Source organism: Sturnira hondurensis, unplaced genomic scaffold, assembly GCF_014824575.4.
Source record: "Sturnira hondurensis isolate 20B ecotype Veracruz unplaced genomic scaffold, ASM1482457v3 Scaffold0018525, whole genome shotgun sequence".
In the NCBI taxonomy this organism is placed as follows: domain Eukaryota; kingdom Metazoa; phylum Chordata; class Mammalia; order Chiroptera; family Phyllostomidae; genus Sturnira; species Sturnira hondurensis.
This window is the reverse complement of record NW_028091156.1, coordinates 7,299,422-7,316,748: the sequence shown is the minus strand read 5'-3', so window position 1 is coordinate 7,316,748 and position 17,327 is coordinate 7,299,422. Positions and strand designations below refer to the sequence as shown.

General features: G+C 38.0%; 1 protein-coding gene across 2 annotated transcripts in view; it reads left to right on the top strand.

Moving 5' to 3' along the window:
* SPATA17 (spermatogenesis associated 17) overlaps window positions 1–17,327 on the top strand; it is a 92,372-nt gene that overhangs the window by 18,448 nt on the left and 56,597 nt on the right. For both annotated transcript variants that reach the window (XM_037069497.1, XM_037069496.1), the window contains exons 5-6: window positions 2,614–2,717; window positions 11,830–11,953. In XM_037069497.1, the coding sequence (XP_036925392.1) occupies window positions 2,614–2,717; window positions 11,830–11,953 (228 nt within the window). The remainder of the gene's footprint in view (window positions 1–2,613; window positions 2,718–11,829; window positions 11,954–17,327) is intronic.

Below are 17,327 nucleotides of genomic sequence, written 5' to 3'. Positions count from 1 at the left end.
AACAAGCTGTAATCTGCTGAGCACACAATGACTTTGTTTAATATTATCTATTCAGAGCTGATCAATGACAGTAATTGTTTTATACCAATCACTTCTGAAAGTTGCTAATTACTTTGAAGGACACGAATACTCGGCTTTTTCTCTTTTTTTTGGAAGTTGCAACCTCTTCACCTTAAAATTAAGAAGAAGGATTGTTGGCCAAAGTCACCCTGCCTCTTAAAAGTACTTCTATTAAAAATTAAAAGTTTATTCACTAGAACTGGGAGATCAACAGGAAATGTCGGCTAAATCCGAGATGTCTGGGCTTCGCAGTGATAGAGAGCTGGGTTTGTACCCAGACTCTGCTGGTTACTCTTTGCTGGCTCTGTGTTCTTTACCGAGTTGCTGAATATCGGTTTCTTCATCTTTAACGTGGAGCCCCTGACCTGTCCATAGAGCTGGCCTGGGAAAACCTGTACAGCGGCCAGCAGGCCACCTGGCCCGTTCAGGGAGCACAATCAATTCTAGAACCTTCTCTCCCCCTGACGGCAGTGCCTTCCCCCACTCGAATGCTCCGTTTTTTTCCAGCTCTCTGTACTCACCTCTGACAAAGCCACTTAAAGATTGATTGATTATACTTTAATGTGGGTGAGTTTTAATTCGTTAACCATCACTTACTTATTATGCGCTTTAATACCCAATTGTGAATAAAAAGATTTGCCTTGGAAAGGAGTTTCATCCTGCCTTCAGGGAGATGTCTAGGCAGTTAGGGTATGAGAGGGCTCCCCCAGGGCCCCCCACTGCCGGCTCCCCAGGCGTGGGGAGGAGCCCCCTCCACCGGCCTCTGTCGGTGGCACCCTTCCTGGTGGCACAGATTCCTCAGCGGGTTCCAGTTCTCCTCCCTTCAGTGTCCTTTGCTGTGGTGCGATCTCACCACAAATAGCCACCTCGCTTCTTTCCTGCTCTCTACTCCTGCATGCCTCTTCCATGTTTTCTGCTGCGTCATCTTATTGAGAATGCAGTGCTGTTTTTTGAGTGATGGGTGGCCTCTCCTTTGGCACTATGGGATATCCTAAAACTTTACCATGCATCCTGAGTCACCACGATTTCTGAGGATGGGTTTTTTCTGTCAGTATCTTTGTTTACAAGTGTTCTCTTTAATACAACTGTCACTGTGCGTGCAATAAGAGTATGTGAAACACCTGAAGCCGCCCAGCCAACGGTATAACCTTAGGCAACTATTTCATCTAAATGTCAATCTCCTCTTCTGTTACATGAGGCTAATAATAATTTCTACCTCAGAATAATACTACAATGATTAAATTGGGTGAATCAGGACAATAGTCACTTATTTGCATTCATGATTTATATATGTGTACATATTCCAAATGATTATTAGTTTTTCATTAGTAGAGTGGTTTGTATTAATTCCTCTCTTTCTTTGTTAGTTGCTTAGTTGTAATATGATTTGGGTTAAATTAGAAGGTGATTATTTCTAAATTGAGTATATAATTTAAAAATTAATTTTTCTTTATTTAAGGAATTTATTTCTAAAATAAGATTATTGGAAAAATATCTACAATGTTGTTACATTAGCTTGCTAGTCTACTTCATTTTACTTTCTAGAATTATTGTCCCTAATTTAATTGTTCTTACAAGCTGATTGCATATCTTAAATTATTTTTCATCGTATTAAAACATTCCTTTAAAATCCTCCCATTTAATATCTCAGATTGTAAAATGTCCTTTAAATAGCCACATTTTAAAACAAAAATAGAAGACCAGAATTTAAGTCAAACATCTTTTCTTGTTTATTCTTCTTAGCAGTTTTCTCATCTGTAAATAAAATGATACGAGTATTTATCTTACAGGAATGTTCTAAAGATTAAATTCATAAATACAAGCAACCCTTTAGAATAGTGCCTCTCACAGAATAAGAACTCAATAAATGTTAGCTATTGTCATTGTTAAAGTATTAAAATAGCATGATGAAGATACAAGATATTTTGTTTAAAAATTGATAGCCCTGAACTTAAAAAGCCCTTTTTAAAAATTTATTTCAACGTGACCAAATACAAGCTTCAAGTCAGTCGGTTGTGTAAAATCAAAAACCTGTTCAGTCAGGAAGTGGTAAAGCAAATGTTTCATCTTTCAATAGTTAATTTTAGCCCTGGCTGGTATAGCTCAGTAGATTGAGCATGGGCCTGCGAACCACATGATCGAGGTTCGATTCCCAGTCAGGGCACATGCCTGGGTTGCAGGCCAGTTCCCAGCAGGGGACTCACGAGAGGCAACCATACATTGATACTTCTCTCCTTCTCTCCTCCCCTTCCCCTCTAAACATAAATAAATAAAATCTTAAAAAAAATACTTAATTTTACATTTCGTATTTGTGAAACAACTATAAATGTTTTCAAATAAGTGATATTCTATAAGGATGCTTTGTCATTCTGTATTTTCTGAAAAGTCTGTGACTTCCACCTCCGTTTGAAACTATATATATAGTTATATTAGTAGAAAAGCCTTACATTTGATATGAATTATCACCCATCAGTACTTGTACTTTGGAGAACGATTCATGGTACCACTCAAAGTGTTCACTGGCGTATTTTATCTTTTTATGGACTTCGACAGATCCAGAGGTGGTGGCGAGGCTACAGGATCCGAAAACACTGCTTTGATTACATTTACTTGAAGACGTATCTGAGAGGGGTTTCAAGGACCAACGACATAGTTCGGTGAGTGATAGAACCACTGGTGTACTAGTGAAAACTGTAGAGAAATCACTCGGTAGACGTTGGTCATTACTGTAATTAGAAATAATTTCTCAGACTCAGTGATATTTTAGACAGACATTTATTGATAAGATAGAGAGAGAATTCTATTTAACTTAAAATTTATTGTTATATATTTCAATATCTGTGCTCTTTACTATAAATTAGGTTATAGTGTGCCCTGGCTGGTATAGCTCAGTGGATTGAGCGTGGGCCTGCGAGCCAGAGGATCATGGTTCGATTCCCAGTCAGGGCACATGCCTGGGTTGCAGGCCAGTTCCCAGCAGGGGATGCATGAGAGCCAACCACACATTGATATTTCTCTCCCTCTCTCCTTCCCTTCCCCTCTAAAGATAAATAAATTAAAAAATCTTTAAAAATATGTTTAAATTAGGTTATATTGTGCCTTGGTTCTATGGAAAATAGTTTAGCTTCAGTAAAATTAATTTATTTTAAAATAAGTTTATCTATAAAATGATTCTGTTAGGTATGAAACCTTAAGTATCAGCCTCAGATGTATTATGAGAAACACGTTCAGTAGCAAGAACTTGCATCTCAAACAAAATATCACGGAACATGATACAAAGGATGGCTTGATGGCCGGGTTTTATCCCCTTGAACTCATACAGAAGCTCACTGCCAGTGCACAGTGAGCACTTGCTGTATACACAGTGAGCACTTGCCGTATACAAAGTGTTGCGCTAAGGCCTTTTTCTCATTATTGTCTTTGAGTTTCGCAACCTGTGCAGTTGGTGTTATTACCTTCTCCTCAATCCAAATAGAAATGTTTTAGTTTTGCTTTATTATGTTTAGGACTCCCCTCTAAGTAGTAATTTCCATGAGATCCTTGACTCAGGTAGAAATATTTGTATAGATGTTTGATAAAGAATGAATAGTTATCTTAAAGTAAGGCTAAACATAGAATATAGACAATGTACTATTTTTAATTATTTTGTCAAATTCAGCAAAACTTATTCAGAGTCAATATTAAGAGTAATCTCTCTATTATATTAATTTTCTTTAATGAAACCCATTTGTTTACTTTTGCAAGGTATTATAATGCTACCCAATAAGACCGTTTAGTTTTACTCAGCAAATAATTATACGTTAAAAAGTGGTAGATTTTCCATTTTGATACGTGAAAAATACTCGAATCCTAAACAAGTGGCTGTGTTGTAGTCAGGTGCCTCCATCAGGGGCTGTGGTGCCATTCATCCCATTGATTTTTGTCGTTTGGACACGAAGTGACTTCCCAGGGTGTCCGTGGCAAATTGGCACGGTGAGGCAGGACAGCAGACGAGGCGCAGCCCCGCGAAGCTCTAACACATCATTGGCTGTCGGGTCAGCCTTGTTATGCTGTCCATCCTCATTTAACTATCCCACAAGATCTCTTAATGAAGTTAAGCCCCAAGTTCACTGCAGTAATTCCGTGGCAAGAGTTTGTGCAATGTAACAATTCATCACTTGTCAGGAAGGCACTTTTAGTTTATACATTTAATAAGGGCATCCTCGAGCTTGGTTAATTAGAAGTGAACAGTTTGCATATTTACTAAATGCAGAGTGTCATTGCCACCACGGCCTATTGCCTGCATGAATTATTTCTCTATCTGCAATAAACAGCTGGGTAATTATTACCGCCATAATCAGATAAATTCCTTCTGTAAGGCTTTTCTTACATGGCAATTCTTTGAACTCATCCAGAGCTGAACAAAATTTATGAACTCCAGCAGCGACGCCACTCCTGCTGTCCCTGTTCCCTAGTTCAAGGACATAAGTGGAGCGCCATAGGTTTTGTGTAAACAGGGACGATAAATATGATTGCCTAAAGATACTGCTGCACAAGCCCCACTTGAAAAATATAATATTCTGATCTCAGCCAACTAAACGGTAGCGGTTCGGCTTTCTCTAATTGTAGCCAGATGACGGGCTCTTTTAGTAAGGGCTCCCTGTGATGTAAAGAAAATAACATTTTACTTTGCCAGCCCCAAATTAGTCTGTAATGTTAACGAACTATACAGGTGAATTTTTTTCTGTTCTATCATTTTATATGTGAAGATGCAACAATTACAGCAATGAATTTGGAGGTATTTGGGTAACATAGCAGAGTGTCTAATTTAAAATATAGTTGTATTCTTTGCTTTGAAAACAGTTTGTAACTTATCCATACTTAGTAATTAATGGCATAATCCATATACTGTATTTCTGGACCATAAGACACACCTAGGTTTTAGAGGAGGAAAATAGGGAAAAAAATTTTTGAAGCAAAAAATGTGGTAAAATGTTTAATAACATAAATAATATAATATTTTACCAATGTAAATGTAAACAGAACTCAGCAGCAGTGTTAACAACCATTTTTCCTCCCCAATTTGGGGGGGAAAAGTATGTCTTGTAATCCAAAAAATACGGTAATCACTTTCAATTGGAATGATATGAACCATGTGATCAAAGCCTTTTCACATACTCTATGTATTTTTAACAAGAATGCACTATCTTTAATAATTTGCTATTTTCAAAAAAATTTAAAGCAAAGCATATAAAAAGGAAAAAGAGCTTCCTTCCCAAGATAGAACTAATGACAGGAAAAAGTTTATTATACTGAGTATAATTTCTTTACGTAGGTATTCCTTATTTTCAAGTTTAACTCTGGACACAGTGAATTTCAAGCAGGAAAATGTGGGCTGACAACTAATGGTATGATTGAAATGTAGTTCATAAAGGATGTCCCTGTGTGGGAATGGAGAAACCATAACGGTATATCCCACGAAAACAGCTTTTGCTTGCACTAATTCTCAAAGAAATCCCACCTGTGAGTCTTTCATAGGAGACACTGAGTGATGCAGAGGGCAGTGACTTATGTAACTTTTTTTCAACATCAAAAAGCTTACCTGAATTTTATGTCTGTCTCTTTTCTTTTTTGTGGAGATGTTTGAGGGGGAGAGCAAATGCCTGAGTATTGGGTCAAATTGTTACTGATTTGAATGGAAGGGACAAAAATATGTTGGCTGGTGGACTAAGCCTGTGCTTGTCCAATTTGGTGGAATGAATGGGTGGGAAATTTTTCTCTCTCACTTGGCATAACGGACCTTCTGATGGAAGGCTGGGAGAGAGCTCCTTCCTATTTGTTTTCCTTTTTAATTCTGTGATTTGGACTCGTAATGCTGTATTTACATTGCTGATTGAGAGTAAATTTATGTACTGGAAATCAGATTCAGGAACTCGATAGATTAATGATATACAAACTTTTCAATCATTCTCAAAGACATGTTTAAGTTACTGTGAAAGTGCATTGAGAAAATGTAACTGTTGCTGAAAAGTCATTCTCAGTACTCTCCAGTAAGCTTTTTGCCTTCATCTTCACTTGCCTCTTTGAAGCATATGACACTGTTGATGACTTTCTAGTCTCATCTCTCTTGTGACATGAATTATTTGACGCCACTCTCTCTGGTTTCATTTTAACAGTTTCTTCTCCACGTCCTTCGTGGACTCACCTTTATTCACCAGGTCACTTCCATTGTCACTCCAGATGCCCTGGACAGTCGCAGCCACTTCTGTGACTTCTGCTGCCTCTTGTATTCTGGTGACTCATGAATCCAAATATTCTCCGGCCCAGAATTTTCCTTTGATTGTTCATTGTAACCATCCGTTCATAGGCCTGCTCACATGGCCCCTTGCACATCCGCAGACGCCCCGAGCTGAGCATATTTGCATGTGAAATAATTACTTCCCCAAACCTATCATTTCTTTTCCTAGTTTTCTCTTTCCTCGTCTGTTTATTCCTCCTACTGCTGCCTGAAAGATTCTTCTAAAGTGCAAATCGTATTGATGTCATTTGTTATATTTCCCTCCTTTTATGGGTTCCATAGTAGGGGACGATGTAGGAGTCTTAGCAACCTGTAAAATATAAATGCTGGATGGTATTTTAGAGCATCTTCTTAGCATAAGAATTAAGCAAACAGAAAATAAATACATTACTTTATTAAATAGTTATAATACTTAGAAACATGGATCTTTGAGGAAGAACGCTAACATATGTCTTAGTCAAAATACTATTGCCGAAGGAGAACTTCTAGTCTTTACATATATCTAAAAAAAAAAACAGAATTTGAGTGAAAAAGTGGAAATGTATGCAGTGGTATCCTACTACAAAAGCAATAAATTAATAAAACATTACTTACTTAAACAATTCTTTTTATTACCACTGTGTAATGCTTTCCAGCTTTTTCCTTTCTCTCCATGTCCTCTCTCAGGAGTGACGTGGAGGAGAATGGGGAAAGAAAGTCACTCCAGCCCGGTTTGCTTCTCCCTCTCTCTGTTCTTTGTGTGACGATCATATGGTCTTTTCTTATCCTGACCAACAATAAATACAATGAGGTGCTGTTTGGCATTCATATGCAAGTGATTCTTAGGACCAAGTATAAAATGGCTTTTCGATAAATAGTTTTTTAAAACTCATTAGATAATTTTCTTGAAATTACATGGGACGTGCTGCTTTGAAATATATCCGTGTCGTCCTGTGGTACATTATTGCCGTACGGCAGCACCACGACCAGTGTGGAGATGCCCTTGGTCCTAGTTAAGTGCGTTGTTAAGTGCGTTGCATGCAAAAGCAGCCGTGATCATTCTCGCTTTAAAGTGAAGTGAACACTTTTGAAAGGAGAGACAGTGTGCGGTTGGTGAGCAAACACACAGTAAATGAGATCTTGTGATTCTTTTTGTCTGAAATGGGAACTTGAGCTACTCAACTCCGAACTCTACCCCAAACCAAACTTCAGGAGCTCGGTCCTCACCCACCCACAGCTGAATCACTGAGAAGGGAGCAGGAACGCCCATTCTGTGTTTCCCTCACCATCTGTACCCTCACCATAGCCACTTCCTCTCAAGAAGAACAGGAGCCTTGTTAATAATACCTGCCCCTCGCCAACCTCAGCAGAGTGCTGTGAGGATGAATTAATGTCTGTGAGGACCTTGGAGCTCCTGAAAATAATACACACTGTAAATACATGTCATTATTATGCCTATTATTGTGCTTAGCTCAAGGCCACTCTCAATTATTTGGTATGGTCTACGTTATATAAAAGTTTACTTCTGTTTAGAGAAACTATCCAGAATAGTCAAAGGAAAATAATTGTACAGTGTAATATGTGCATATTTCCAGAAAGAATACTGTACAAAAGAATTCCTTTCAAGGAAGTTTATTCAAAAGAGCCAGAAGAAGAAAAAAAATTATTTTCATGAATGATCTTTGACTGGAGTCTTACTACTTTTTAAAACCATGCAAAGTAGGCAAATGAAATAATGGAGCAATTGGATGGTCCCTTTTTGTGATCAGAGTGCAGTCATACATAGTATGGCAATTTTACAACGTCCACCATTATCATCTTCTTTTACTTTCTTCCCTTCTCAAAATACCTAGTCAATAGAGGACAAAATTGCCAGCATTGCACTTAGAAAGTCCGTTCACCCTTGCTCAGGACACCTTTCTCTACTCTTGTGCATTTTCCCCACTTTACTGTTGATGGGTCACGTCTACCGAAGATGGGGGGAACCCTCCGGCCCCATTCCACTGCAGTCCCTCCCAGCTCTCTCCAGAGAGCCTGCCCACGTGCAGCCTAACTCCAGTGCCGCCATGTCCATCAGGCCTCTTCTTACCTCTCTACTCAGAAGCGAGCTCTCTGAGCGGAAGCGTGCCTATGTATTTCTCCACTGACTTTTTCTATCTATGGCCTAGTGATTAGCCGTTTCATTTGCAAGACATGAAGATGGGGACTGGGCTTTCCACATCTTTACTTCTAATGTTTTAAACATACTTGAGACTGCCTGATGGAATCAACAAATAACTATCAATTTCCTCGTGATATTTACTCTTCAGGCAGCTTAGACATTTTGAAGAGAAATTCAAAATGCAACGCACAAATTTTCAGGAGTAACTAAAAAGGAGAATGTATTTGCACAGCTCTCTTCCATCTCCTATGTCCCACCAATCAGTGTGCACCCCGGTCCTTGTGCCTCTCAGGAAGCCAGAGTCTACACTCTGCATCGTGGAATTCCATCTGCAAAGTGCGCCCTGATCGGGAGAGAGAAAGGAGGAGATCATGGAGGGAATTGGAGATAGTGTGAGGGAGTCATAATCCTGTTGAATAGATCAAGTGAAGAGCGTGGTACCTGGCTTAGAGTAAACACTCAGAAATAGCTAACACGTGTCACCAATGTGCCAACCCTACTCCGAATACTTTACATAGATTAATACACTTCATTCTCACATTAGCTTGATGAAAGAAGATGCTATTACTAATATATTTGCATTTACAGATGAGGATATTGAGACTCAGAGATTCAACAGCAGAGATTTTATAACCAGGTCTCATTTCAGAGTCTGTGCTGTGACCCACTCCATTACGTTGCTTCCAAGTGGCTCTTACTGTTTTTATTATTTCTGTCATTGTTGCTGTGTATAAATATTTTATTAGAGACATCATTAGCAAAATATATTCAACTATGTATGGCTTTATGACACTTTCAGTAATTTTTATCTTTGTTTTTAAACTGCTGTCGCAAAGTGCTCTATCTCAGGTATGAGGAAGTCCTGAGCATTACCCAAGTGTCTCCAACTACACAGCAGGAGACAGAATCATAAGGGAAATGTGAGTGGGCACTCAATAAAAATACCTTCTGCATCGTGTCGTTTCTGTTATGGTAACAACAGCTTGGTGTGGAGTCAGAGGATCTGCAAACCTAAGGATTCTAAGTCCCTTTCTGCCACTAATTTGTTATTGAGTTGGTCATTTTCATCACTTTATGGGTTTTCATATTGTTAAAATATGGTAACTAGTTAACATCTATCCCATGTAATCCACAGGACTATTTTTTTTTAAGGACAGAAAGAATACATCTGGAATGAAAAAAATCTGACATTGTCTGGAAAAATTTGAAGTATTTTAAAAGTACTGGATTCAAAAACCCCTGCATAAGAAAATAGATAATTTGTATAATTTTGTAGAAACTCCTAGTTCAAATGGTTTTCATCATTTATTCGTTCGTGGGATCTTCATTTGTATTATGTTTTTTACACTGAGCCATAGCTTCATCCCTGTTGATGTAACAAAAGCCTGTATATTGAGGATAAATAATTTATTCAACTCTCCCTATTTGGTCATTTAACAAAGAGTCTTTGACACACACCTAACTCTGGTGTTCAGTGTATCTGCACACTCTCAAATATGGCGACAAATCAACTAGCAATTCGAGACGGATTCTTGTTAATAATTGTATGAAATTATTAAACTACTTACTTTGTGTTCTGAGATTACCCAGTTCGTTTCTCTACTGCATTGTCCACAGCCTTGGGTTTATTTTTAGGGCTCCTCAGTTCCTTCCGGGTTTAGTCTGTGTTTCCTTTATGTATCAGAAACTGACATTCTTTCATCTCTCTCTCTGTGTCAGCTGTCCTGGTCCAGCTGCTCAGGTGCACACTGCTTATATTTTCCATTTCCGTATCCTGAAGATGGACTGTTTGTTCTCCTTGCAATAATTTACAGTTTTGATTTTGTGTCAGTTCCTGTGTACTTCTTTGTACCTCACTTGTTCATGTGTGTGTTCATTCGATTGGGCCGTTTTTCTTCCTTGGGTAAGACCTCATATTCATTAAATCATTCATGAAGCCCAAACTCCTCTTTAGATACATTTTAAAATTTTTTTTCTGATTGCTCGGAAAATCGCAATACTTATCTTTGGAGGGACATAAATTGGATACATGCATATCTGAGTAATTACCCTGGTAGTGGTAATTTATTGGTTATTTTAAATTACCTTAAAGACTTCTAAGAGGAAATATAGAAGAAATACTTATTTTTTTCTATAATATGAAAAGTATAAAATTCATGATCTGTTCCATTTTTTTATGTAACATATGATTGTTATTTTTCCTGGTAAAAATTCTCATTTATTCATAAGGGACAGCCTTGAAATTTGTATGTTAAGGACAAAGAAAGGTCAGCGGTCCTTCCAACTCCTGGTTCTTTGTCAAAAATGGATACAGTTAATGAGGTTTGTTTGGTACAGAACAAATTCTCAGACACAGATAGAGATCCTTTCAATGGAAACAAATTTGTTTGGCTTTACCAGAGTACTCAGCGATTAATAACAGCCTCACGACGCAGGCCAGACCAGTCGGAGCGCCCTCCTGCCCACACAGTCTGGGTGTGCAGCCAGCCCGGCTCTGTGGGCGCAGGAGCCCCCCAAACACTCTGCATGAAGTAAAACAGGCCATTTTCTGACTCCTTTTTCATATTAACAAGCAATTTTCAAGAGAAGGGCAGCAAAACGAGGGCCATGCCACTCCAAGTAATTCATTTATTTTGCAATTTAATCTTATGTTGAAAAAAATTTCTCAGCTGTAGTAGCATACATAACATGGTGATTTTTAAACGTCAGTGTGTTTCATGAGTAACCTTGTATGAAGTATTGGATTAGGAACATTTAACAGAAAACTGAAACAAAAATAGTTATAGACAGTGAAGCAGAAATGAGAATTTTTTCTTTTTTGTGGAATGTCCCCCTCTACTTTCTCTGATATGTTTGAGGTAAAGACTCAGATAATTCACGTAAAATGAATTAAGCATAAGTATAAAAGCCACTTTTAAAATTAGCCCATTAGGTAGTATGCAAAATAAATAATTCGACATTTATAAACAAAAAAACAAAATTCACAGGCAATAAGAAGATCAAATGTTTTCTTGAGATATTTAAGCAGGTCCAAAATAGTTCATCTCCAACCAAAGAAGTTAATGTAGTAATTCACTTACTTTGCATTGGATATAGTTTCTCAGTCATTGGATTACTTATAAGATATATTTGATTTTAAAAAATTAACCTTTAAAAAATCCCTTTAAATGCTTATTAAAGATTGCAAGGATCCCCTTAGAATTTGTGCGGCTAAGAGAGATCACACCACTGATTTTGATAAATGTGGATGCTGGTTGCCCCTCAAAAAGTTGATTGCCATTAGCGAAAGAATTAAAACATAAGCAGATTGTTAGTTAGCATCAGGAGTAATTGCAGACGGCTTTTGGTGCAGGGAAGCTCTGGACGAGTTTGCGGAGATCAAAGAAAGAGAAGAGAAGGAGGCTGCCCTGAAAAGGGAGAAGAAGAAAAAAGATTACCAGGCCCGAAAGATGCATTACCTCCTCAGCACGAAGCAGGTGGGTTTACCTGTGCCTGACAGCTCCCGTAAGCCACTGGGGCCCTGGCCTGACAGAGATAAACTAGCAGCCTGGATGGGACATGACTTGTTGAAAGATATCGCAAAGACACGACTCGGAGTTCAATTCCGTGCTGCTGCGCAGGCGCACGCAGCCACGCAGTCCGCCCCCCGCCCCCCAACTCCTCTGAGACATTCCTCCAAGAGTCCGCTGCCCCACGCTGGCAGGAGGGTCCGAGTCAGCGGCCAGCTCTCCCACGAGGGTAACCCAACACGGAGGGCACAGCCTGGCTCTCCAGACCGGTTCTGGGGGGCTCCTTGCTGTGTTGCGAATTGGTCAAGAACTAAACATACTATGAAGCTGAAATAGCTTTCTGGATTCTTTGCACCCTTTGCAAATTCTGGTGCAAGCCTTCAGGTACAGCTTTAAACAAGAGTCCTTCAGCAATTCCATCTTCACATGGGAAAATAAATGTAGAATTTGGAATACTTAGAAATTCATTTTCTTGGTATAAAATTTCAGGGCTTCAGATCATGTTATGTTTGCTAAGAAAAAACACACTGTGTGTAGAATATTCTGCCCATAGATATGGTTCTAAAAAGCATGAATTTGACCTTTATGAAGATAACAGCAATTTCCAGGTTTTTATTTTTTCTTCCAGACTTTCAATCCAGTCTTATAATTCTAGTGAGAGGCACGTGTTTCAGTGTGTGCCGATACGGGCAAGTCAAGTCCCAGGAGAGCATGGTGAGGTCTGAAATGCGGTGTCATCCTTAGAGGCATCCAGGTTCCAAAGTACATTAAGTGCCCGGCTGGCCACAGCTGTTTGCATCCCAGAGCTCTGCTTCTCTAGCCTCTAGCGGGTCGTCTAAGCAAAACGTTTCAATAACGATGACGGACTCAATGTTTGCTTAGGTACCTATAGCTCAGTTACCTTCTTTGTTTCGCAGGCAAGGAAACAGAAACGAATGATTTTAAAATAATTTAGAAATAAAAAGTCAACGTATTTCTACTTTTTATTATAATCCATAACAGTGTAAAATTTTTAGCTGTATGATTAGTGAGCTACATTTTTAAAATATAGAACTGCAAGTCAAGAATTCTCTTTAGCAAATGCTTTTCAAATTCATGTACTAGTAATTTCAACTTCGATGGAACTCTTTAAACGTGACAATAATTCTTAGGTAGATTTGTTTATTTTGATAACCCCAAACTCTCTCTATATTGGGTTGGCCAAAAGAGTCTGTTTACTTTTTTCCATAAGATAAAAGACTCATTTTTCATTTTCACCAATAACTTTATTGATTTTGGATATTTTCAGTATGTCAGCGATCTCCCACTCTTGGCCTCTAGTGGGGAGAGGACAGGGGTGCTTCTATATATCTTCCAATGCGTAAGACAGCCCCAAGGCAAAGGGTTATTTGGGCAAAATGTCGGTCGTGCCAAGAAACTTTGTAAACTACTTTTGACATGTTTAATCGGTCTCAGCACCTTCTCCATACACTGCGCAAACCTTTTCTGTGTATTTCAGTTGCATTTTTACCTCTCTTGAAATAATAAAGCATAATACTCCAAAAATGTTATGTATTTTCTTCCACCTGCAGTATGAAAATGGCTTCACAAAAATTTACCAGTTTTGATCAGCTTCTTTTTACTGAACACTGATATGATAGCTGCCATAATACGATCTAACAACATTGTTTTGAATGAAGTTAAAGACAACTAAGCACTCCTAGAGCCATCGTATGGAAAAATCTAAATGAAGTTTTTGGCCAACCCAATACTTGGAATCTTTCTTCATCTGAGTTCTAATTTTGTTCTTTTTATTTACAATGGGTAGTATAACAGAGAAAACCATTTTTAAATTTTTGAAATCCAACTTAACCGAAACATTTGTTAATTCTGTTTTACCCAGGGTTATCTAGACAGTGAATATGTAGCGAAATAACTTAGGAAGTTCATGAAGAGTTTGTTGTTTTGCCAATGCAAATAGTACGATATAGGAAATACCTATTGGGTGATCGCCTTACGCCAAAGGCAATAGCAGACACTTTACATGCATTATTTTTTTTAACTATTTTGATTTTATTTTAGTTTTAAAAGTAAGTGCCTGGCTTCACGAATTATTTCACCAGTGACCACATGACTCATGGAGCTTAATGAATTTTCATATAGTATAACCAAGTGCGTCTTAGGTGTGTTTGTGTTAGCGAATGCACACCGTCAGTGCTGTCGGCTGTTCTCTCCTTGCTTCTGCTGAGCTGATAATAATATCAGTGTGTGCAGACTTGAGCTGAGTGATCACTTGCCTCCAGAGCTCCCCAGCAGCCAATCATGGCATTCTCTCTCTCCCCCTCTCCTTTCTGCTCTCTCTCAAGTCAATAAATACAAAATTATTTTTTAAAAGGAAGTATATCAGGATAAGAAAGCTATTGTTAACCTACTTAAAACAGTAATTCTAATAGCATGTTAGCAAGGAGAGAAAGACTTTTTATTGATGATATCAATCATTTAGAAATGATTTTAATCTGGCTTGTAGAAAACTAATTAGTAAACTAATTGTAGTAAAACTTTCATAGTTCTAGTACAGTTTAACTTAGATGTGTAGAAATAATACATTAATTTAGACAAATAATCCTTCAGAAAAGGCGTACATTATTGTAAGCAAAAATTGCATTCGTATATCCAGACCTAGAAAATAAGCAAAATCATGCATTATTTAACATTAATAATCCAAGGACAATTATGCTGATATACTGACATATTCATACTGTTAGCATAATTTTCTAGCCCGTTTTAAGCTCATTTTTAGTACAAATCCAATGTATATTTTAAAGGTTCTAAAATATATTATTAATTTTTACCGATATTATCTCATCTTTATGCAAGCAAAATGTTAGCACAAATACAAGTTATACAACTAAATAACTAATATAACAATGAGTGAGTTAATAGACCCCCTCAGGGTTTTATTAATTAAAAAGTTCAAGTCATATTAAAACACTTTTTGTATATGTTTATTTCAATCAGAAAGTTGAACGTGGTAACTTATTTGCATAAATAATCAATCACGATTTCTAGTAGTAATAAGGTTAATTTGTTGCTACAGACATAATAGGATTAGTCAATTATATTTCCCAGAAAATGCTATTTGTTATGCACCCCATCACCTGTGAAACAGGATTGGGTTTAGCGCCCTTATTACATGAACACATCAAAAAGTCTTTGTCCCTGTAAAAGTTGTATGAAAAGAAAGCTAATTTTAGTTGATTTGAATAAGTAAAATGCAAACATTGCCTTCATTTGTGAATTTGACTTATCTTTTTGCAAAGATTGATTATTTAATAAAGTTATTTATTTTGATTCAGTAACCAGTCAAACTGAATCTAACACATATGAGACATACTTCCTTTGAAGAAAATCTCATTTGCAGATTTGTTTTATTCCAAAACAACTGACTCATTCTGCTGCCCTTGTTCTCCGGTAATAAATTATGTTGTCGGCTCCACCTACTGGTCGACACAAGCAAAGGCCTGCCGCTGGCCTCATTAGAACATACAGCCTCTGAAAAGTTGCCGGGATTTTCAAAGATCCGTCGGCAAGTGACAGGTGCAAATGTAAAAACCCAAAATCCAAACCAGAAATCACTGATATTTAGAAATATAGGCCATGACATAGAATAATATGCATGCAAAATTTCCTGGTTAATGGAAATAATACCATTTTTCATTGTAATCTGTTAATAAAAATAAATCAATACAAAATATATTAACTCAGTGTAACTATGCATATTTTATTTTAGTTATGGCATTTTATAGTTTATGCATATTCAGGTAAACACCAAAATGAAAATTTATAAACTTAATTACAATTTTATACATATTTTGTGGGAATGACTTTCATGTTATCCCTTATATGATAATAGATATTCAATACGTTCCCCTTAATGAGCAGTAGAAATTTTTCTGTGGGCTCTGAGAAAACAATTGTCATTATTTATGATTCTTTAAAGGGTTGATGTTGATTAAACTTTGTTTCTAATTACTTTATTTTTTGAGAGAAACAGGTAGTTTCAGCTACAGTTTTTACAAATTCATATAACATCTGTTGCAGAAGGAGAATATCTTAAACATAAAAGGTATACTTGATAGGCCCAAAATTAATTGGCCGTCTCTTGGTACGGGCAACATGCTTATAAGACAATTTGCATCAAGTGAAAAAAGGCGAAAGTTAAGAACCACGGTAATTCTTCCAAAGCATTCATTGCCTCCGAGTATTGGAAGAGGAGTAACGCTATCCGCTGCATGTATTAAGTACACAATTGCTCACAGAAGAATGGCAGCCTTTCGGTGTGCATCTACCTCTGGATATGCGCGCGCGTGTGTGTGTGTGTGTACGGCGTGTCATCGTACAGGTGGTATAACAGGAAAGCATCTCTGGAGGGCCTTCTCACGAGGCAGTGTCCTTCGGCGGTGGTCCGAAGCAGCGGGGCCCACCTGGGGTGGTAGACATGCCTTGTGACAACTCTCTGCAGCGCACTTTAGACATCTTGATCCTCAGCACTTAAAACGACTTCTTTAAGGTCAAAGCATTGATTCTGTTCCTTCCCAGTTTGTTGGCTGGATCGTGGATTCTCTCTCTCTTCATGATATATATACAAAGGGTTTATGCCTTGAGGCTCCTGTTGTCAAGGTACCTTTATATCCACTGTGTCCAATATTATATTTGTGATCTTGTTTTGACACAGCCCGATTTGGGGCTTTCACATCGTTCCTTGCTTCAGCTTTCTGGCTTCTCCCCTCTGCTCTGTCTTAGGCCTTTTGACCCATTTCATCACCCGTAGTTTAAGAGGCAGGTCTTCAAATACGGCCCTTGATTCTCGGTCCCAGAAGAACATCCACACCGCAGCAGCATCACGTAATTTGTTCCTATGGGCAGTCTCTATTCAGAAAAGGCCAAGGACTGAGCCAGCATGTAGAATGAACTAGCTAGTACCTTTTACATTTTACTTCTTCCCTCGTTAACATCACAGTCTTCATTATCCTTTAATATGTGCAGTCAATGGCGTTATGATCCATCGTCAGGACTCTTGGAAAAGGCAGAGTGACGTGGTTTAAAAACTGCCTGGTTGTGTCCCCAGATACGTCCATGTCTGAGGGTCATCAGTGAACCGCCATGCGTCTGAGAAATAGAGGCAAAAAGGCCAAGAGAAGCAAAAATTCAATTAAAATTCATTGAGAGCCCACTTGGGTAGAAAGGTGCCTTAGCTACTTTTCTTACACATATATTTTCTTTTCAATATGTTACATTTTAAAAGTTAAATTTTAAAATGTTCTGGAGCCAAAACAGACTGTAAGCCCCTCCTAAATGTGTG